This window comes from Lissotriton vulgaris, chromosome 6 (genome assembly GCF_964263255.1).
Source record: "Lissotriton vulgaris chromosome 6, aLisVul1.2, whole genome shotgun sequence".
NCBI classification, from domain to species: Eukaryota; Metazoa; Chordata; class Amphibia; order Caudata; family Salamandridae; genus Lissotriton; species Lissotriton vulgaris.
Window position 1 is genome coordinate 26,553,392 of NC_141694.1, and position 20,913 is coordinate 26,574,304.

The window sequence follows — 20,913 nt, forward strand, 5'->3', positions numbered from 1 at the left end:
CCAGGCGAGGATTGTGGCTGATGTTTGAAAAAACAATACTGGCACCACCTTCAACCAACAACCCAATTTCTCACACTGACATTTTTGGGAGAAAAGACCTGAAAAAGTAATATAGTAATTTAATGAAATAAGAGAAAACGTATGTTAACTATTTCAAAATAAGTAAAAAACCTACAAACACACTGGTGATGAACTGGTGATAAACAAACCTAAATGGTGTAATAAACTTCAACCTTGATAATATGTATACACACATATATACATATATTATATATATATATATATATGAACTACTTAAAAGAGAAGTGAATACAAAAGTGAACATTTGTGCATGCCCAAAAAAAAAAAAAAAGTGTGCCCTGCTTATTTCTCCTGCATACTAACACAAATCAGAAAGGAAACAGAAAGTGTCTGAAGCATTCACAGATGTGAGCCCCTGTCAACTGCTGCAATTTTCTGCCTACATTGCAGTTTTGCTGAATGTTTCTGAAGGATTGTAAGCCGCTGATTGGTTGGTCCAATCTCCAAGAGATTTGTTGTCACACTCTAAGCACCAAATGTCTTGGTCTGACCTCCAGAACTATTTCGATTTCTAAAATCTGTGAATTGAAAAATTGCTTGTCTATTCTTATTCTATAGTACTGTGAAAGCAATTACTTTCTACTGAAAGCCTGGTCAAACACAGAATATTGATGTGTCTGACGCATCCGCAGAACGACCACCGGTGGCAGATCATCCTCCCACCTCGCCTCCAAGACATGGAACACCCTCCCCATCCACCTGCGACAGACCCAGTACCTGCCGACCTTCAGGAGACTCCTCAAGACCTGGCTGTTCGATCAGTAGCTGCTTCATCCCCCACCCCCTCTAGCGCCTTGAGACCCTCACAGGTGAGTAGCACGCTCTACAAATGCTTGATAGATTAATTTCCATGTGTACTACTCTATCAAAGATGGCATTTATTTAGCTGAAATTTCTAGGTAGGAAAGCATCAAGAAGACACTTGAAAAACTTGAATCTAAGAAGGCAGGTTCTATAATAAATCAGTATTGTATTTTTTAAACTATGGGATGCGACTCTACAATTATGCGAAAAGTGCTCCAGCCGCACAATCTCATAATTCAAGTGGCCCTGATCATACTGTAAAAAAGTGAAGAAAGAAATGTTTGAATTGATCTCAGACACTGGTGATCATGCAGGGTAACCTTCCAAACCATTGTTTTTTTACCCACGGCCTCGCTCTAGAGTGTGCCTTGCTCCCCTTTCTAGAGTGGCATAGTGGAACAAAAAAATGTTATGAACTCTAATGCGACCCAATTAATTACCAGTGGCTAGGATTTGTTCAAGCACACCACCCATCAGCTATTTGTGTTAGAATCCTAGTATCTGTGTGATTTTCTTTTTATTGGCTAGGAATGGGTGCCCGTTATTACTGTCACTTCTTGTTGTTATTATGACTAGGTCATGATCCTAAATGCCTGTCTGTTACGTAAGAGTTATAATACATATTTTCCAATGGTTGAGAAACAAATACACTATTGGGTCTAGCTGTAGAATAGCATTTTACCATAAGGACAGTGTGAGAATCTACTCCTTTCTACAGAGAACCTTGATTTTAGTTGATCTACATATTTCTTTCTGTATGTGTGCGAAACCCCTGGCTTGGGCAGGAATAAAAGTTCTTTGAAATTGAATGTAGTTTATACCACATGACACAAATGTGAGCATTTCTGATCAACACGTGATTGCTGAAAAGTACGTAAATATAATGTGCTCTTAGAGTAAACATTTATTTTCTGGAGCTCAATTTTTTAACCGGTTTCCTTGGATTTAATGCCTTTGCATAATGTGTCTCATTGTGCCTGGCACCGGTGTAGGTTTACCAATGCAAGTAGCAGGCAAATCACTGTGGTCTATGAGACCACCTCATAGAAAATGATTACTCATTCATGATGTACCAGAATGCATTAACTGAAGTAGCATTAATTTTCCTTTAGATATGATTGCCTGGCCATATTTAATACATTTATAATGTTTTTTAACGCTTTGTGTTTCAAGATGTTTCTCTAGTTATCTTTTTTTCTTGAAAACTATGTCACATTCCATGCATGTATAGGATCTTTACCCAGTGTGAATTTTCATGTGCAATGTTAGTACTGCATTTTTTTTAAAAGCTTTCCCACACTGAATACATTCATAGGGTCTTTCATCGGAGTGGATTCTTTCATGCTGTCTTAATGCACTACCAGTTCTAAAAGCCTTATCACATGTAGTACAATTGTATGGTTTTTCACCTGTGTGGATTCTCTGATGACTCACTAGGCTTCCTTTTGTCTTAAAATCCGTATTACAAACTATACACTTAAATGGTTTTTCACCAGTGTGATCCCTGTGATGTAGCATTAACTGAACCTTTGATATAAAACCCTGATCACACTTGCCACATTTATGCGGTTTTTCACCAGTGTGAATTCTCTGATGTAGCATCAGCAATGGTTTCATCTTAAAAGTCTTGTTACATTCAGTACATTCATATGGTCTTTCCATGGAGTGGGTTAAACTATGTCTTATTAGGTGCTGGTTTGACCGAAAAGCCTTGTCACATTCAGTACATTTATAAGGTTTTTGCTCACTGTGGGTTCTCAGGTGTAGCATTAGACATTGTTTTACTTTGAATGACTTGTCACATTCTGTACATTTAAATGGCCTTTCTTCGAAGTGGCATCTCTGATGCACCATTACTGCCCCATTTGTCCTGAAAGCCATGCCACATACAGTACAATTATATGGTTTTTCCCCACTGTGGATTCTCTGATGTACATTTAGGCATTTTTTTGTCTTAAAAGCCATATCACATTCTGTACATTGATGAGGTTTTTCACCAGTATGGCTTCTCTGGTGTTTTAGTAGTGCTTGCTTTGTCTTGAAAGCCTTCTCACATTCACCACATTCATATGGTCTGTCCTCAAAGTGGATACTTTCATGTAGCATTAGCTCTCTTGTTGTTCCAAAGGTTTTGTCACATTGTGTACATTTATATGGTTTTTCACCACTGTGGATTCGCCGATGTGCCGTTAGTGCTGATTTTAGTGCAAAAGCCTTGTCACATTCAGTACATTTAAATGATCTCTCCACAGAGTGGATACTTTGATGCAGCATTAGAGCTATTTCTGTTTTAAAGAACTTGTCACACTTGGTACAACCATGGGGTTTTTCATTTGTGTGGGTTACCTGATGCGCCATTAGATGAGCCTTTAGTCTAAATGCCTTGGCACATTCAGAACATGTATATGGTTTCACCCCAGAGTGGATTTCCTGATGTACCGTAAGCGCACGTTTTAATTTGAATGCTTTTTGACATTCGGTACACTGGTATGGTCTTTCATCAGTATGGGTTGTTTGATGCAATTTTAAACTTAGTTTTGTCCTAAAGGCCTTGCCACATTTAGTACATTTAAATGGCCTCTCTGCAGAGGAGGTACATAGATGCTGCATTAGAATCATTTCCGTTTTAAAGAACCGGTCACACTTGGTACAAACATAATTTTTTTTATCCGTGTGGGTTTTCTGATGCATCATTAGACGAGCCCTTGTTCTAAATGCCTTGGTACATTCAGTACATGTATATGGTTTCACCCCAGAGTGGATTTGCTGATGTAACATAAGCACACATTTTAATTTGAATGCTTTTTGACATTCGGTACATTGGTATGGTCTTTCATCTGTGTGGGTTCTCTGATGCACCATTAGATGGTCCTTTGTTCTAAATGCCTTTGCACATTCAGTACATGTATATGGTTTCACATCAGAGTGGGTTTTCTGATGTACTGTAAGCACACTTTTTAATTTGAAAGCCTTTAGACATTCAGTACATTGGTATGGTTTTTCATCAGTGTGGGATATCTGATGCAGTTTCAAACTTCGTTTTGTCCTAAAGGCCTTGGCACATTCAATACATTTAAATGGTCTCTCCGCAGAGTGGGTTCTTTGATGCTGTATTAGATTCATTTCTGTTTTAAAGGACTGGTCACACTCTGTACAAATGTGTGGTCGATCATCTGTGTGGGTTCTCTGATGCACCGTTAGATTGTCCTTTGTTCTAAATTCCTTGCCACATTCAGTACATGTATATGGTTTTACCCCAGAGTGGATTTGCTGATGTACCATAAGTACACATTTTAATTTGAATGCTTTTTGACATTCGGTACATCGGTATGGTCTTTCATCAGTGTGGGTTACCTGATGCTGTTTTAAACTCCGTTTTGTCTTAAAGGCCTTGTCACATTCAGTACATTTATATGGTTGCTCGTTAGCGCTAGTCCTCAGACGTACTACTAGATGTTCCTCCATTTTCAGCAAGTCTTCACATTTGTTGCATATAAGATAGTGGAAAAAATGTGCTCATTTAATTCCTTAAAGTCTGCATAAAACTCCCACTTTTACCTGTTCTAACAGATATACAAACTGGAAAAAGGCCATGCATCTTTATAATGTGAAAGTGAAGAAGGAATTTTCTTGTGGATATTTCTGGCATGGGAAGATGTTCCTCCGGACAACCCCATCAGCACTTTCTTTATGGCAAGCCCATCTAGCGTTTAAAACTAAAGCCAACTTCTCTCTTGCTGTCTGTCAGGCACCTGTTAGATAGAGAGGAAAAAAAGCTCAATTTTGTGGGAATACAGTAAACATAGCTAAGTTGTATTAATTTACATTAAAACACAAACAGGAACTGACTGACTTTGATTAGCTTTATTCGATTTCAGTATAAAAAATCATAAAAGCAACAACAGTACATAAATATACACCAATACATCAATACATTTCATTTCATAGAAGGTGACATCTGTTAAGAAAAGATTAAATCAATAGAATAAATCAGCTAATCAATGAGCAGCAAAAAAGAAGATCAAATTAATTGAACGTGGAGGTGAAGTGACCACTAGGTACAAGACCTCTTCTGCCCATCCGGTAGTTGCTCTGTGCTTTTTGGTGTTGCGACGGGACATATAATGTTCTAGGGTAGAATTCACTTAGACTCCAGATAGATATAGGCCCATCACCTATTTGTGGCTGCCAAGATTGGCGGTATGGGACGACATATTTATTCCTAAATTTTACAAGTAGCAAATCACCCACAGTATCTTTTGGGAGAGGTCCTAGCCAGCCCACCCTTCTAACGCTTAGTATAGTGCCATCTATATTGGGGGGCAGAGGTCTATTTTTGGTTACCCAGAACACTACCTTGTTTCTTAGGTCCTAATGTCTGTCTTGTTTTCCCTTTGGGAGTTCTGGTATTCCTGAGAGGACGCACACAATAGGAGCGGCCTCTGGTGGCAAATGTAGATGGTTGGTTTTATGTGGCATATTGTCATAATTAGCCGCTATTCTTTTTTGAAATGACGTTTTTTTATTCGGCCCAACTCTAGAGTAAGAACTCCGTAATGTTGTGGCAGCTTTCGAGATGTTTAAAGTTTTCGTATGTGGGGTAACTAGTTGGTTACGGGTGGTCTTGCTTTGTATGGTGGTATTAGGCGTTTCTGTGGGGGCTGGACGCTGTAATTGTGCGGGTCCTCCCATAGTTTTTATAAGTAACAAATTAGCCTTTATTGCTTTCCCGACACCCGTGAGCCTATCCCCTAAGCTAGTCATTTTGTCAATCAACGGGGATATAATTGACTTCATCATATTTTCGAGTGAGGCCAGTAAGGAAGCCTGGGTAGATGCTTCCGATGTGGCAGTGCTAGGATTATTGGGTAGTGGGGGATTTGGGTTTAGTTTTTGTTGCTTGGCCTGACTACCCGTTTGTTTGACCCCATCTCTCTTCCTTGCAGAGCACCTGGGTGGAAACTGCGGATAATAAATTTGCTATTGGTCGTGTTATGAGGGGAGTACCCTGTAGAATTTGAGTTAGTTGAGATGAACAACTGGACCCAGGACTAGTCGTTGCTATAGGGGAGATAGGAGCGGTAGTTTGCACATTTCCTAATTCCACAGGGGCGTACGAGGATATACACATTTTTTTTAATTCTTCCAGTAATGCTATAGCTGGGGCTGTATCAGCAGTCTGTGGAGGAGAACACATACTGAGAGAAGTATCCATAGCTGGGGTTCGTTCTATTCTCTCTAATTCGCTTGCAATGGGCAGTATTGCACTCTTAATATAATAGTCCATTGTTCCCCTAAGCAAGTTACTCTGGGAGGAAAGTTTTCTAGTGCCCCCCTTGCAAGTCATACCGTGATAGCTTATAATAGTGAACACTGAATCAGTATCAACTACCGGACTATGGTGACCGTTAAGCAGGACCTGTAAAAAACCGGGAATAGTCAATGGGTATCTGTACCTTTAGTCATTTTTCTTCATTTCTTGGTTCAGTACCAAGGGGGTGCCCCGACCCGGCCTCCTCTGGCCTATGATGGCCTTAGATGGTCCCGCCCTTGTCCCGGGCTTCTCCCGGCGCTGACCCGCGCGCGATCCCGCGACGCGTGGGCTGGCCTTCTTTTGTAGCGCCTCCTGGAGCAGGACTGAGGTGTGGCGGCGTGCTCCGCCGCTAGGGCTCCTGGGAAATAGAGTCCCGTAGCGAGCACGCCCCTCCCGCTGCGGCCGCTGGTGTGGCTTTTGCGGCGGCGGAGGGGAGCGATTCAGCGCCGGTGGTCCCTACAATGGGACTAGCAAGGTATGCCCCCGGTTTTCGAAATGGTCCCCCGCTCCACCGGGGCTGGCCTTTTTTTGTAGCGCCTCCTGGCGCAGGACTGAGGTGTGGCGGCATGCTCCGCCGCTAGGGCTCCTGGGAAATAGAGTCCCGTAGCGAGCACGCCCCTCCCGCTGCGGCCGCTGGTGTGGCTTTTGCGGCGGCGGAGGGGAGCGATTCAGCGTCGGTGGTCCCTACAATGGGACTAGCAAGGTATGCCCCCGGTTTTCGAAATGGTCCCCCGCTCCACCGGGGCTGGCCTTTTTTTGTAGCGCCTCCTGGCGCAGGACTGAGGTGTGGCGGCATGCTCCGCCGCTAGGGCTCCTGGGAAATAGAGTCCCGTAGCGAGCGCGCCCCTCCCGCTGCGGCCGATGGTGTGGCTTTTGCGGCGGCGGAGGGGAGCGATTCAGCGTCAGTGGTCCCTACAATGGGACTAGCAAGGTATGACCCCGGTTTTCGAAATGGTCCCCCTGACTGCATGTACAAGTTAATCGTACTAAAACCTTGAAAACACTATAAAGATATGAAGGACAAAGAGGCTATTAGACATTCAATATGCCTCAAGATAGATGAACAGACACTACGTTACATGTAATTAATTAGCGCCATTTCAACTAACTTCTAGAATGACATTCCTCTTCACATGAAGCAAAAGGAAATCTTTGCTGCAGCAAAAATAAAGCCTCATTCCCTTATGGCCCAGCCAACATCTGTACTTTTTTGCCTTGGGATTCCTTTTTCCTGCTTGGAGATGGGCCAATTGGGGTGTACAGAAATTATTTCAATGGTCATCTGCACTGTGATAAGCCGATGGATCAGAGTGCAGAGTCAACACGTCTGGATCTGATGGAGCTCCCACTTCAAGCTATGGTCTGCCAGAGCAGGGACAGAATTCCCTGTAATGCTGCAATCATCTTGAATTGAGACCCATAAGCACTTGATTAGATCAGTATGGAGGAACAGAGTTTGATATTTTGCCTCACAGTGCTAGTATGCAGTCCTTTCTGCGCATTGCGGATTTTCAATATTGAAATGTGTATTTGTTGTAAGTTCCCACCTTACAACAAAAATAACTATGAATATGAAAATCATTACTCAAGGTTCTATTCTACACAGTACAAAAAAGGCTGCCTCTATCAATTAAAGGCTAGAATGTCCCCAAAGCAACATTTTGTGATTAACAAAATGAAGACATTTACAAAATGAAATTGATATTCCCAATTGAGGTGTGAAGTTTCCAATCACATGGTCTATTCACCAAAATGTAACATGATGATATATGTATATACTTTGCAGCAAGCAGTTGTGTGCTGCATTCATGATCCTACTTAACAAACTGTTTGATTTAGGTGGAATCAGAGTTAATAAGAAGTGGGGAACCAAAATGCAGATCTTTGCGCATCCTGCACAACTCTGTGCAGGCAGCAGGACAGAGGCTACCATTGCAGATCATGATTGTAACATGCAGAACAGTTAGCCACCCTACATTCACTACAGGCTCCTCTCTTCAGTACATGTTATCAAAACTGTAATCATGCACCTTGAAATTTTGCCTTTCATGGAATGGCTGAGTAAATCTTATGAAACACATTGGGCCCCTGTGTGGTGCCTCTTTAACACGTGGGCTATGGTGCAAGACAACAAGCAGCAAAGGGATGCAAGTAGAAGCTGTTAAGTTAAGAACCCACACACAGTGATACATTTATATTCTTTATCCCAACACTCAAACCCTGGCATCAGGTACACATCTTCCCTCTTCAACTGTATCTACCCTTCACCCTACATTCCTGCTAATGAGCATTCTAGGAATAACATGTTTCCATAACAACCTTCAATCCTCATGCCATAAACACCAAAAAACCTACCTTTTAATTAAAACAAAAATGCCAACATTTGGAAATAAAGCAAATGAATTATGCAAGCTTAAATAAAACAAGAAACAGCTTTTTAATACTAGAAGAATTTGTTTAAATAAACTATGCAAAACAATAAACTTAATATATGCTACTTTAAGTAGGATGAGACATCTGAAAGACTAAAAAGAACTGCTGACAGAAAATCCCCTCAATAGTACCGGAAAATGAGTACATTGAAAAGACTAGGTACAAAACTCTAAATACCCATCAGTATACAATAGCTACAAAGTCAAAGCGTCCAGGCATCACAAATGGTCTTCCTAAACTAGGTATCAGACGTTCTGTAGTATGAATTTCCTCTCTGAAGAGTTTCCCTAGAATCTGTTTCATCATCCTGGGCTTCCCTGGGTATCATTAAATGATTCTCCTGGATCCTGAATTTCCTCTCTCCTGCTAATATCAGACCCAATCATATCATCTTGCCTTAGAATTGAGATCCTTCTTCCTTTCCTTACGTAGCCACTGTTAATACCACCATGCTTCAATAATGACACTCTTTTAGCTTACCTTCACTCAACAATGCGGAGGGGCATACATTTTTTTTTAACTCGTAAGGGATCAGAAAATCTGCTCTCACCTTTCCTGACCAGTCTTCTTTTTATCACTTTCAAAAAATCTCCAACCTTAAAGTTGACTTTAGTCGCACCATGTAAAGAATCATATTTATGTTTATACTTCACTTGGTTCATTTTCATCCGTTCTCCTACCACCACGGGTGACCAATCCACCTTTCCGGTCCTACGTAATCAACCCATGTTGTCTTTGGTGCAAAGGGTTTTCCCCTGCATTCATTCAAAAAGTATATGTGCTGTAGAGTTATTTTGAGTATTCCAATGGCTCCTACTGTTTTAAACAATTCCTCCTCACAATTTAAGTGATTGCTGTTTGCCAATTCAATGATGCCTTTAATCACCCTATTGAAACATTCCACTCTACAATTTCATTTGGGCTGATAAAGGGCAGTGGTTTTGTGCTTCAGTGGTCATAAGGTTTTTGGAAATATCAGAAAAAGTATACTCCATTATCATTTACACAGACTTTGGGCAACCCTTCTCTACAAATAATATCTTCTAAAAACGTCACCTCTTCCTCTGCATCTGCTTTCCTTACTATTTTGATCTCAGGTCATTTTGAGAAGTGGTCAATGGCTACCAAAACGAGTTTATAGCTCCCATACAAATCCCATCCAACAATATCCATCCATCCTCTCCCATGGCATTCAAGGAAGCTCCGCGGGATGCAAGGATGGGATAAATGTAACCATGGCCATGTCCGAATTCATACATTTCTCACACACTCACAATCCTTTAAATTTCTCCATCAGCATCTAAAATTAATGAAATGAAACAACATATAACGCGATAGCTACCCTGAGGCATCCCAGCGCTGCAGACGAATGCGGACAGAAAGGGAGAAACTCGGCGGTTTAGAAGCATTTGTTAAAAAGCAGTGTTTTTAAGTGTTTGAGAAAGGGTAGGAGATTGGGCTCCGATCGTATGTGTGTGTGGGGGGAGGGGGGAGAGCACTCAATAGCTTGGCAGAGTTATAGGAAAAGGAGAGTCCGCCACATCTAGCTCTCTTTATTCTAGGAAGTAGGGCGAGGGAAGAAGACGCTGAGCGGAGGTGTCTAGTAGGTTGGTAGAGAGTTATCAGGGATCGGCTGACTGCTGGGCCATTGCACCTGAAGGCCCAACGTGTAGTACACATGGCTTTGAATTGGATTCTTTCCCTGACCAGCAGCCAGTGATGGCTCCTCAGTGCTGGAATTGCAGATTGTCGATGAGGGGTCTGGAGGAACATGTGAGCTGCACAGTTTTGAATAATCTGGAGCTTGCGTGTGGTGGATTGAAGGCTCCTAGATACAGGGCGTTCCCATAGTGCAGGCAGGATAGAATAAGATCCTGGACCATAATTTTTTTTTTTTGCCTGAAATGGGAGAAGGGGGAGTATTTTGCGTAACATCCTCAGCAGGCCCTAGAATCGGGGCTGAATGTTTTGCCGCTTGATAGTTAAAACTAAGGGAGCGGTCCACCCAGAAACCGAGGATTTTAATCTGGTCTTTGTGGACTGGAGCAGGGTCAAGGCATTTCTGCCAGAGTAGCTCCAAGTTAAAAGAAGGAGAGTTCCCGAGAAGCATAAGCTTGATTTTGTCCTCATTGAGCTTTAGGCAAGAGAGTTCCTTCCATTTGGCTACCTCCTCTAGGCAACTTCCTAGGTCGCTTGGTGACTTCTCTGGGTGGTTTAATGCCACCACGAGCTGAGTGTCATCAGGATAGGTAATGATTTTTATGCCAAATGGACGGACAATCTCTGCCAGAGGACACATGTAGATATTAAACAGTGTGGGGCTCAGGGAGGAGCCCTGAGGCACACCACAGCTGAGGAGCATACATTTGGAAACAAAAACTCCTTCACTGCCCATGGAGAGGTGTGGTGCAGTGGCCAGGGCAGCTGACTTCAGATCCCAGGGATTGCGGTTTGATCCCCGGCTCCGGATCAGCTCAGCACCATGTGACTCTGAGCAATAGCTCACTTAATTTCCACGACGGCCCACAGGAGTTTGCGCTTTACAAATACCGGATTTATGATTTTATTTACGGAAAGATCGTTCACCTATGAAGGATTGTATCCAGACGATGGCACTGCCTGACACTCCCACGTTCCCAAGTCTAAGGATCAGTGTATCGTGGTTTAGTGTCAAGTGCGGCACTGAGGTCACGAAGTCTGACTGCTGCAGAACCCCCTTGATCCCCTCCTAGCCTCCTCTGTTACTGCAAGGAGGGCGATTTCGGTCCCATGTGGGGACGGAAGCCGTTCTGTGAAGGATGAAGTAGAGATTGTTGGTTTCTAAAAACTCTACCAGAACTGAGTTAATGTGCTTTTCCAAAATCTCACTCAACCAAGGAAGGAGGGAGATAGGGTGATAGTTGCCCAAGTTATCCTGGTCAAGTTTGAGTTTCTTTAAGAAAGCCTTTACCATAGCGCAATTCCATGCCGGGGGCACCACTCCAGAGGAAATGGAGGCGTTAAGCAGGTCAAGGAATGTTGGTAAGATGTTTGATATGACTGGGAACAAGGCACGGAGCGCAGGGTCTGAGAGGGAGCCCGATTTCACTCGGTGCATGATAGGGTCTAAACTTACAAAGTCCAAAGGGGGAGGAGCTCCAATGTAGCTTGAGTTCCATATCCTGAGACAGTGTTAGGGGCAAGAGTTAGTTGGGACTGAGTGGGTGAAAAGGTAAAGTATATATTTTGTATTTTCTGGTGGAAGAATTCCGCTAAGTTGTTACAACAGGACAAGGCATCGTCCAGGATTGGTTGTTTCTTGGGTAGTTTTGAAAGGGTTTTGGCACTCCGAAAAATTTCCTTAGGAGAATAAGAGGCTGCATTAGTTTTTTCCTCGTAAAAGGCGGCTTTGATTTCGCCTTTTATAGGTTCTTATTGCCTCCCTATATTCAGATTTTCTAGAATCTGCATAGTTAGGTCTCCATTTCCTCTCTAACCTTTTGCAGTGTTGTTTGACTTTCCGTAACTTCGGAGAGTACCATGGGGAAAGCTTTGCGCTACATTTTTTGTGGGTGTGCCTCTTGAGAAGTACGTCATCTAGGGAGCTCTTAATCCAATAATTCCATTGTTCTCTGGGAAGCTTAGACCAGTTACGTTACCGGCTGGAGGTTGAATTAGAAGGAGGGGGGGGGGGGGGTCAGGGATTTCCTAGGGCAGGGGAATCAGGAAGTGATCTGGACACCAATAAGATTGCTTAACTCTTGCTTTAGTTTTTACAGGATCTTACATAAAAATGTTATCAACTAGTTTTTGTAGTGACCCTCGTGACATAATTTGAAATCTTTTTCATGCAAGATCCTGGCTGGAATTAAATCTTCCTCCTAAGGAATCCTTCCTCTACTGACAAATCATTTTTAACGTCCCAAAGTACTGTAAACTCCTTCTCCAAAACCACCTTATTTGGCCATAATTCCTTAACATATTCCATGATGTTAGTTAAGTGCCTGGTCTTGCTATTGGCATGTCAACCATGTTTTAGCATCAATGCTCTTTAGTTCCTCAGGAAACACCAATGCTACTATACATTCATCCCATTCACTAATAGTATTCTCGTTTACAGGTAATTACAGTCTACTTAAAAAATCTGTGCTTTTGTTACTAGCCTCTGGAACAGAACTGACTTCTTATGTGTAATCCAACAATTGCATAGACAACAATGTTTCCCCAATGATAACCAGGTCAAGACCATGTGAGATAAGAACCTTGATCGAAGGCTGGCGCTCGCTCCTCACCACAACTTTAGTTCCCCCATATGAACTGCCTAAAATGTTCAATACCCCACATACATCAGAGGGTTTCCTTTTCAATTACGGAGTATTTTTTCCTTCATACAAGTTAAAGCTTGTGAATCGAGCACAACAACCTGTTCTGTTCCATCTGCATTCACATTTTATCTGCTTGAACCTGGAATAACACTGCTCCAAGTTCCTTGCCATTGGCATCAGTGGCGATAAAGCTTTGCAACTCGGATCAAATCCTTGCAATGCTGGAGGCCTACAAATGTAATTTTGGATACTGTAGAAATCTTTTTGACACTCTTCTGACCACCCAATTGACAGTCTTTATTTTTAGTAGCTGCCTAACTGGGTACATCTTGTTAGAGGAAGTGTATACAAGTTTGGAATAGAATTCCACCACTCCTAAAAAGGAATATACCTCATCTTTACATTGGGTGGATGGGGCTAGCTTTATGGCCTCTACTAGTTCTGTCTTGGGTGTGATGCCTAATCTCGTGCCACAAATATGTAACTTTGCTCCTTGCAAATTAGCATGTAGACATTCCAGCTGTTAATCCATACCCCTTCAGAATTCTAAACATGTTTCTCAACTCATCATATTGTGCCGTCTTTGCCCATTTTAAAATGCCATCTTGGAAGAATTTGACTTTACCTATTTTCTTATTTTCTTCACATAACTGGTACATTAACCACTTAAATATAGCCACGGCAGAGGCCGGGACAGTGTGTACTCTCTTGAACTGGAAACAGCCAATGGGTGTAATAGGAGCAGTGAGGTGCCTACTTTATTTGTGTAAAAGTACTTGGTGGTATGCGGAGGTGAGATCAGTAGTGGAAAACCACTCCATTCCCTTTGTTACAAACAGTAATTCATTAATGCACAAATATGTTTTTATTTAATTCCCTTAAATCTGCACATAAATGTGTCAATTCACCTTTCACACTACCACCAAGGGGACTACCCAAACTGATGATTCTATGTGTTCAATATTATCAGATTCCACCAAACTATTCAATTCTGGTATCACCTCCTTGACGCTCCGGGTAATGTTTCTCACTTCACGTACACAGGGGAAAAAACGTCATCTTTTAACATGACCCAGTGGACGAATCGCTAGAATCCACCACCCTCACCACAGACACAGACAAAAAATGTCCTTCTCTAATCCGAGCGCTTCCTGTTTGACATCGTGAACCATCAACACAAGATCCGAACTATTGGGATCCGATAAAATGCTTAATTCTCTTTGGTCCCACCATCCTAAAACTGATGGTTAATTTTTTTGCAAATACATTTTACAATCTGCCTTCCTGCCTTTGAATTCGAACAACTTACAAAACCCAAGAAGATTTATATTTTCTTCTTTGAGGACTAAATGCCCGGTTCCTCTAAAACAGGGTCTATTTTTGGTTCAAATAGTTTATTCTATACCTCCTTATTAACAATAGTATATGGCGACCCAGAGTCAGCCACCAACTCTACATGCACTTCACATGCCACCATATCACACATAGGTTTCTTCCTAATATTACCATGAATCTCCATCACTCTCCTTATTCTGGAACATATAACACTTGGGGACCCTCTTTCTCGGAGTCAGAGAGATCGCTTTGAACACACTCTTGCACAACACACTCGATTACCTTGTATTTATGACACACTCTCGTAATAATGCCCCATGAATGCACACTTTGAGCATTTTTGAACAAGCACCGGACACCTCTTATCATACACCATGTTGGTGGAACTGCCACAACGATAACATTTGACTTTAAGACCACTCCTCCCATTCCTGCACCAGGATTTTGTTTTGTTTTATATTTGGACCAAACCTTCCTCCCCTTCTTGTTACTCTCTTGTTCAGTTTTTTGATAGATTTTATTCCATACAGTTTTAACAACATTTCCTCCTTCATCTTTTTTGATTGCTGTGACACCTGCCGTGGCACACCTAGACCTAAACTCAGCTTTGCTAAAAATGACAACAACCTTTTGTAAGCTGAATTCACCATGAACCCACAGTCTATCCTATACTGTGGGATTATAACAGTGAATTATTACTCGATCCCTGGCAATTCATTCTCCAACCTCTCAAATATTCAAGCAAGAGCCAATTTCCTCAAAGCAGCAAGGACATCTTCTATTTCCTTGTTATCCCCTTGCTTCCTATGGTAAAAATTATAGTGATCAATCGCCTTGCCCACTTTAGAAGAAAAATATGCATCAAGATCTGCTAGTGCATGCATAAATAAATTTCTTGAACAGGGTTTTTCTCCATACGGTTGTAAGTTTTCAAATATCATGGGCCTATGCAATTTATTAAAATGATTGTTTTCCTCTCTGGTGAAAGAGCTTCATTATCAAATGAGGAAATATTGTTCACAAAAGACTCTTTCCATTCCTCCCATTTCAAGGTTGATGCCCCTTTTGTTATCATAAACGGTGGAGGTGAATATAGGATCATATTAGCCATGGTATTCTAATGCGTATATTGATGCAGAAGAAACAAACGTAAAACATAAAATCCAAGTTGATATGCTATATGGTTACTAAGACTTAGCACCTTAAATTGTATGTAAACAAAAAATAAAAAAAAACACTAAGCAGTTACTTTTCAGTTTTTATACAAAAGTCATCAATACAACTTGCTAACAGTTATTTGCACGAGTATACCACTCTCTCCTACCCTGATACCTCCAAGTCACTGGTGAACTATGAACAACACACTTGAAATTACTGGAGTGCTTATCACCATTCTGAATGAAACCACTGGCATGCTTTAAGTACCCTAAGTATGCATCACTAACCCTTGGAGTTACTAGCATGCTTTGAAAACCATAAGTTCCCTCAGGATACTGTTGTGTGTGTCTGTCACCTTTTGAAATGTAAGTTACTTGCTTGAAAACTCTGGAGTTGGTGTCACTGTTTAATGAGGAACCATTGGCACGTGTTAAATACCCGGTACGCATGTCTCTGATCCCAGGAATCACTAGTGTGCTATGAAAATCTTAATCAACCAAAACAAGTGCCAGTACTGAGACCTGATAAACTGAATAATTTGACCAACAGACTAGAAACTTAAATTTTTAGTCTTGTGATTGAATTAATTCATCAAAATTGCTTTTTATTTTTCAATCTTTTAGACCAAAGAACATACTAAGCACCAGGCGAGCGTGTCAAAGTTACTTGTCCTTCTTACTCTCACTGACACGCATACCAGCATTGTGTGCGTATCACCGCAAATGAAGGTAAAATGCCCTCTCCAAAATGGCCACCCTTATGCACGATCCTGAGCGCGAGTACCTCGTTTCTTATAGGGTACGGCAATTGAAGGGGAAGGTGTTACAACACTGCGCGTGTGCAAGCAGGGGGGAGCTTGGAATCCTACTCAAGAAGATGTGCCAGAGCTGCGCGAGATCAATAAACCTTTCAAAGGAGCAACCCAATGTAACAGTACTTTATTAAAGATTTAACACAGGCTAGCAACAGCAATAGAAAAGGCCCCAAACCTTGTAAAATATTGGTAAATGTAGGCTGAGGCCCAAAGACGGTAGCAGCTTAGTGCCCTTAGATTATTCTAGTCTTACGGTTCCTTGAATTGGCCGATAAGCGAATCCTGCGAGCCTGTTTGGTGTGAGCCACTCGTTGACACTTTGTTAGGTTACGAATCCATGCGCAGTTAAGAATTTATATTCTTTATTTCAAGGCTCAAACCATGGCATCAGCAACACATCTTTTCTTTTTAGCCGCCTCTACAGTTCTCCCAACTATGCTATGGCCCCACATTCCAGCGCTCCAGCATTTGAACATTCTAGGCATAACACGTTCTCATAACAATCCCCCAATCCCCATGCCATAAAAAAACCATAGGTCACTGTCATAAATGGGGCCATCGCTTTCGGGGACATTGGGATACTACACAAGTAGCCTTTCCTGTTTTCAATTTCTGTTTTTGGTAAATTCTGGTGGTTTCTCAGTGTTTTCCAGTGATTTCATTACCTCAAAAAACACAGTGCTTTTCAGTGGTTACTCATTTTCGTGCCATAAAAAACAACTGAAACAGTGTTTTATCGGTGTTTATGAAACGCTTTGCTTTTATTATTGCTTGCTTTCTTATCAGGCCCCAACCATGGTTTGTACCACACCGTATAACATTTAAAGTGGATAACAGGGCGATCATGATAGGTGCAGAAGAGATGAATGCCAGAATGTCACAATCTGTCCAGACCAAGCAGTGTATATAGGTATAAATTACAGAGAATCGTTTGTGGCAGCCAGCACCTTTTCACAGTACGGATAATTTTTCATAATTTACCCTACAATATCACTAGGAGCTTCGGACGACATGATTTACAAGTGTTCATATGTGCCACCAGATTGACGCTCTACAAGCATAATACAAAGTGACACGTTGGATGAGCAGAACAGAACGTGTATTTTGGAAAGTGTATTTTCGCCCCGAAGAGCAAGAGCACCACACTGCTGAACAACTGATATTTATTGTTTTCCGACTCTTTGGCACTCGTCTTTTAAACCTCAGAAGATGAAAGGCTGAGTGGATGGATGGGCCAGGATTTGAACCAGGTTCCATTAAGTCAAACACGGGGCCCTACAATGGATGTATTTGTCCACAGAGCAACCAGTCCAGAATATTTTCTATTTTATGGGTTTTTTTCCTACATTTTTATATTTTGTTAAACAACGATATACATAAATACCTCTAGGGACTAACGTTAAAAAAGTGCTTCCATTTTTCTTCTGAAATGGTATACTGCTCTACATTTCTGAAGCTTAATACAGTCATGAAATACTTTCCATTGTCCTTTGATTCTGCAGCTCAGATTTAACAAGCATTTGCAATGCAATAGGTCTCGCATTTATGCAAGTTTAAACTATTGGCATTGTAAATGACAAAGCCCTTTATTTAGGTTTTAAAAATGAAATCAAAAATAAAAGGCATTGTTATTTGCAATGTCATTAGCTCAAACTTGCGTAAATGCGAGACCTATTGCATTGCAAATGCTTGTTTTAAATGAAAGCATGAATTGGTCACTCAGCAAGTTGGAAGTTACAGTCTGTGTTCCAGAGTCGCTACCCCTCTCCTGCTTAGAGTGTGTTGCACTGCATTGTATCATCGATATAGCACCCTTACACATGTTGTGTGCGCTAAGCGCTGTTTGGCACTTCATTTGGTGTCTCTCAAAAGAATGGCTCACAGCACATATTTTGAATTGTATGCGTTGTTTACATGTGGGTACTTATGGCGGCCTCTGCCATAGGAGCCAATATCTAAATATGGTGTGTCCCCCACTCACCCAGCTCACATATAGCTGCAATACCTTTGGGTCGAGTTCACCTATATAATACTGCCGTGGCTGCTGAAGTGAATGGAGCATACGGTCTATTGTGACGGCGAGGTGGTCACGTTCTGTAAATGTGCATATGTCACTGCTGTACTTAGGCTGAGCCTCTTTTGTGAGTGCAACAGAAGGTGCATGGTTGTGCTGTTCCTATTGTGCGTTTGGTACTCTTGCACTGCTGCTGTCTGTTCTTTACCGACTTTAGGTGGCAGAAGCTTGCTCACCTAATGAGTGTACTGTTTCAGTTCTAGCGCCTGTTATGTAGCTGTTCTGTGTGCTCAACTCGAGTGACTTTCTGGTGTCTCTCCACTGTAAATTTCTGCTTGTGAAAGGAAAATGTGTTTTGCCTGTTTTATCTGTTGAGGGACGCTTGTTCAGCGGCTGCCTGTGCATAATTTGAGACTGTGGTTTTCGGCGTTCGGCAGAATTATCAACATCGACACTTATGACTGTCTGCCACACAGTTAGTCTAATTTAGACATGAGAACAAATGTGTATTATTAATAGGATATACATTAGAAACGACTAATACCTCTGCTCAAGCCATTGTAGCAGCTTTGGGTATCTGGAATGGCCTGACTAGTCGCACTTGTAGCAGTGTGATGTTAGTAGTTCTGCTGGTACAGTCATTGGCTGGACTTGCAGGGGCAATAAGCTTTATACTACAGTAAATAAATACATGCTGTACTGCACACTCCTTCCGCCGCCCCTTCTCACACAGGGCTAACATTAAAAAATGCTGCGAGGATCAGGGATACTTCCCAATTGTTTCAAAGCTCTGTCAGTTATAAAAGCGCAAGCAATAATAAAGAATGGACTAAGACAACACAGCGTGTGAACGTGGTGAAGACGGGCTTAGACCCACGTGTAAAGAATACACTGCAACGATAGCAATTATCAATGTGAACACTGGTGACGCGCTTCTTGCACAGCAGGCACTACTATGTGTGACCCCGGCATAAAACCGGACGAGTTGTTATTATTGAATCTCGAGTGAAAGAACAACAAAGCCTCGTTAAGTAAATGGTCCTCTAGTCCCTTCCAAGCAGGCGGCAAGCGTGGATGTGATCTGTGACTTATCTGGGGTCCGGAAGTGGAGAGCACATTCAACTTTGCCAAGAAATAGGCACAAATAAGGAGGCAGCGATGTATCAAGCAGTGCAAGTGCATCTGACTAAGGCTCCGTCTGGCATGAAGACACGGGCAAAGAGGTATAGTCAGATTGGGCTATTTCCCCGTACAAATTGGGGATATTTTTCCTGTTTGTGCAGGAGAACTCTCAATTGGCAGGTTCTTGATTCGTGGACTTATATCTGCCCTTTGTGCGCATTTTTATGGGTGAGGCGGTGCCCAGAAAATGTTAATAAAACTGCAGTATTGCATCAGCTCAGCGGTGGGCTCACTTTTGTAATAATTTGGACGGATTTGAGTACAGCTTGACACTATTCCAAAGCAGAGGAAACAGGAAAGTATCTGCGCGTGCTACTCTACAAGGTCCCACCCCCATCTTTAGACTTTCAGGTAGTAGGTCCACCAGGAGCCACCATATATTGCTGATGTGAGTAAAGCCTCCCAGGCTTTATGCACTTTTATCTCAGATCTTTATTTTTCCTATTTTAATTTGAGTACTTAAAAAAGTATTGTACGTTGTATATTAATGCTATGGCAAACTAATGTTTCTTTCAGTGAGTGTAAAGGCTTTAATTAACCACACACAACAGAAACAAATGGTTCGGAAAATAGTGAGCTCTCGGGCCAAATTTAAAGTGTGGTTTGTGGCCAAGGGCTGCACCGGTGGAGGCGGGGTCAGTGGGGGAGGGGGAAGGGGCTAAAAAGAAAAAAACTGTGACCATGAAGTTGGACATAGGCCCCTGCAGCTGACGCGTTCATCCACTGAGCCAACAGACCAGCATACACACACCTCTCTTTCTCTCTCTCTCTCTCTCTCTTTCTCCCTAGCTCTCCCTCCCTCTCTCTTGCTCCCTCCTTCCCTCTCTCTCTGTCTCCCTCTATCTCTCTGTCTTACCTCTTTCACTCTCTCTGTGTCCCACTGTCCAGCTCCCTCTGTCTCCCTCCCTCTGTCTCCATCCCTCCCTCCCTCTGTCTCCCTCCCTTCCTCCCTCTGTCTCCCTTCCTCCCTCTGTCTGTCTCCCTCCCTCGGTCTGTCTCCCTCCCTCGGTCTGTCTCCCTCCCTCTGTCTGTCTCCCTCCCTCTGTCTGTCTCCCTCCCTCTGTCTGTCTGTCTCCCTCCCTCTGTCTGTCTCCTTCTGTCTGTCTCCCTTCCTATGTCTGTCTCCCTTCCTCTGTCTGTCTCCATCCCTCCCTCTGTCTCCTCACCCGGGCCCTCACTACCTGCTGCCCTCCGTCACCTCACCCGGGCTCTCACTCCCTGCTGCCCTCCCAACTCACCGGGCTCTCACACCCTGCTGCCTTCCCACCTCACCGGTCTCTCAGTTCCTGCTGTCCTCCCCCCACCCCCTCTCTGCCCTGTGTGTCAGCCTGGCTGACACAGCCTCCCGGCACCCCAGTACTTCACAGGTCTTTAAACAACCATTTGTTTGTTAATGAGGCTTTGTTCACCTCTTAGCGCCCCTGCAGCTCCACTCTTGACTGTGCCCGGAATCACCCGGCCCCCACAGAGCAGT

General features: G+C 42.5%; 1 protein-coding gene across 1 annotated transcript in view; it reads right to left on the bottom strand.

Moving 5' to 3' along the window:
* Positions 1-343: 343 nt before the first annotated feature.
* LOC147706736 (uncharacterized) overlaps positions 344-20,913 on the bottom strand; it is a 31,318-nt gene continuing 10,748 nt past the window's right edge. Inside the window, exon 2 of the mRNA XM_086925875.1 lies at positions 344-4,637. Coding sequence (XP_086782001.1) covers positions 2,122-4,350 — 2,229 coding nt within the window. The 5' untranslated portion in view covers positions 4,351-4,637 and the 3' untranslated portion in view covers positions 344-2,121. The remainder of the gene's footprint in view (positions 4,638-20,913) is intronic.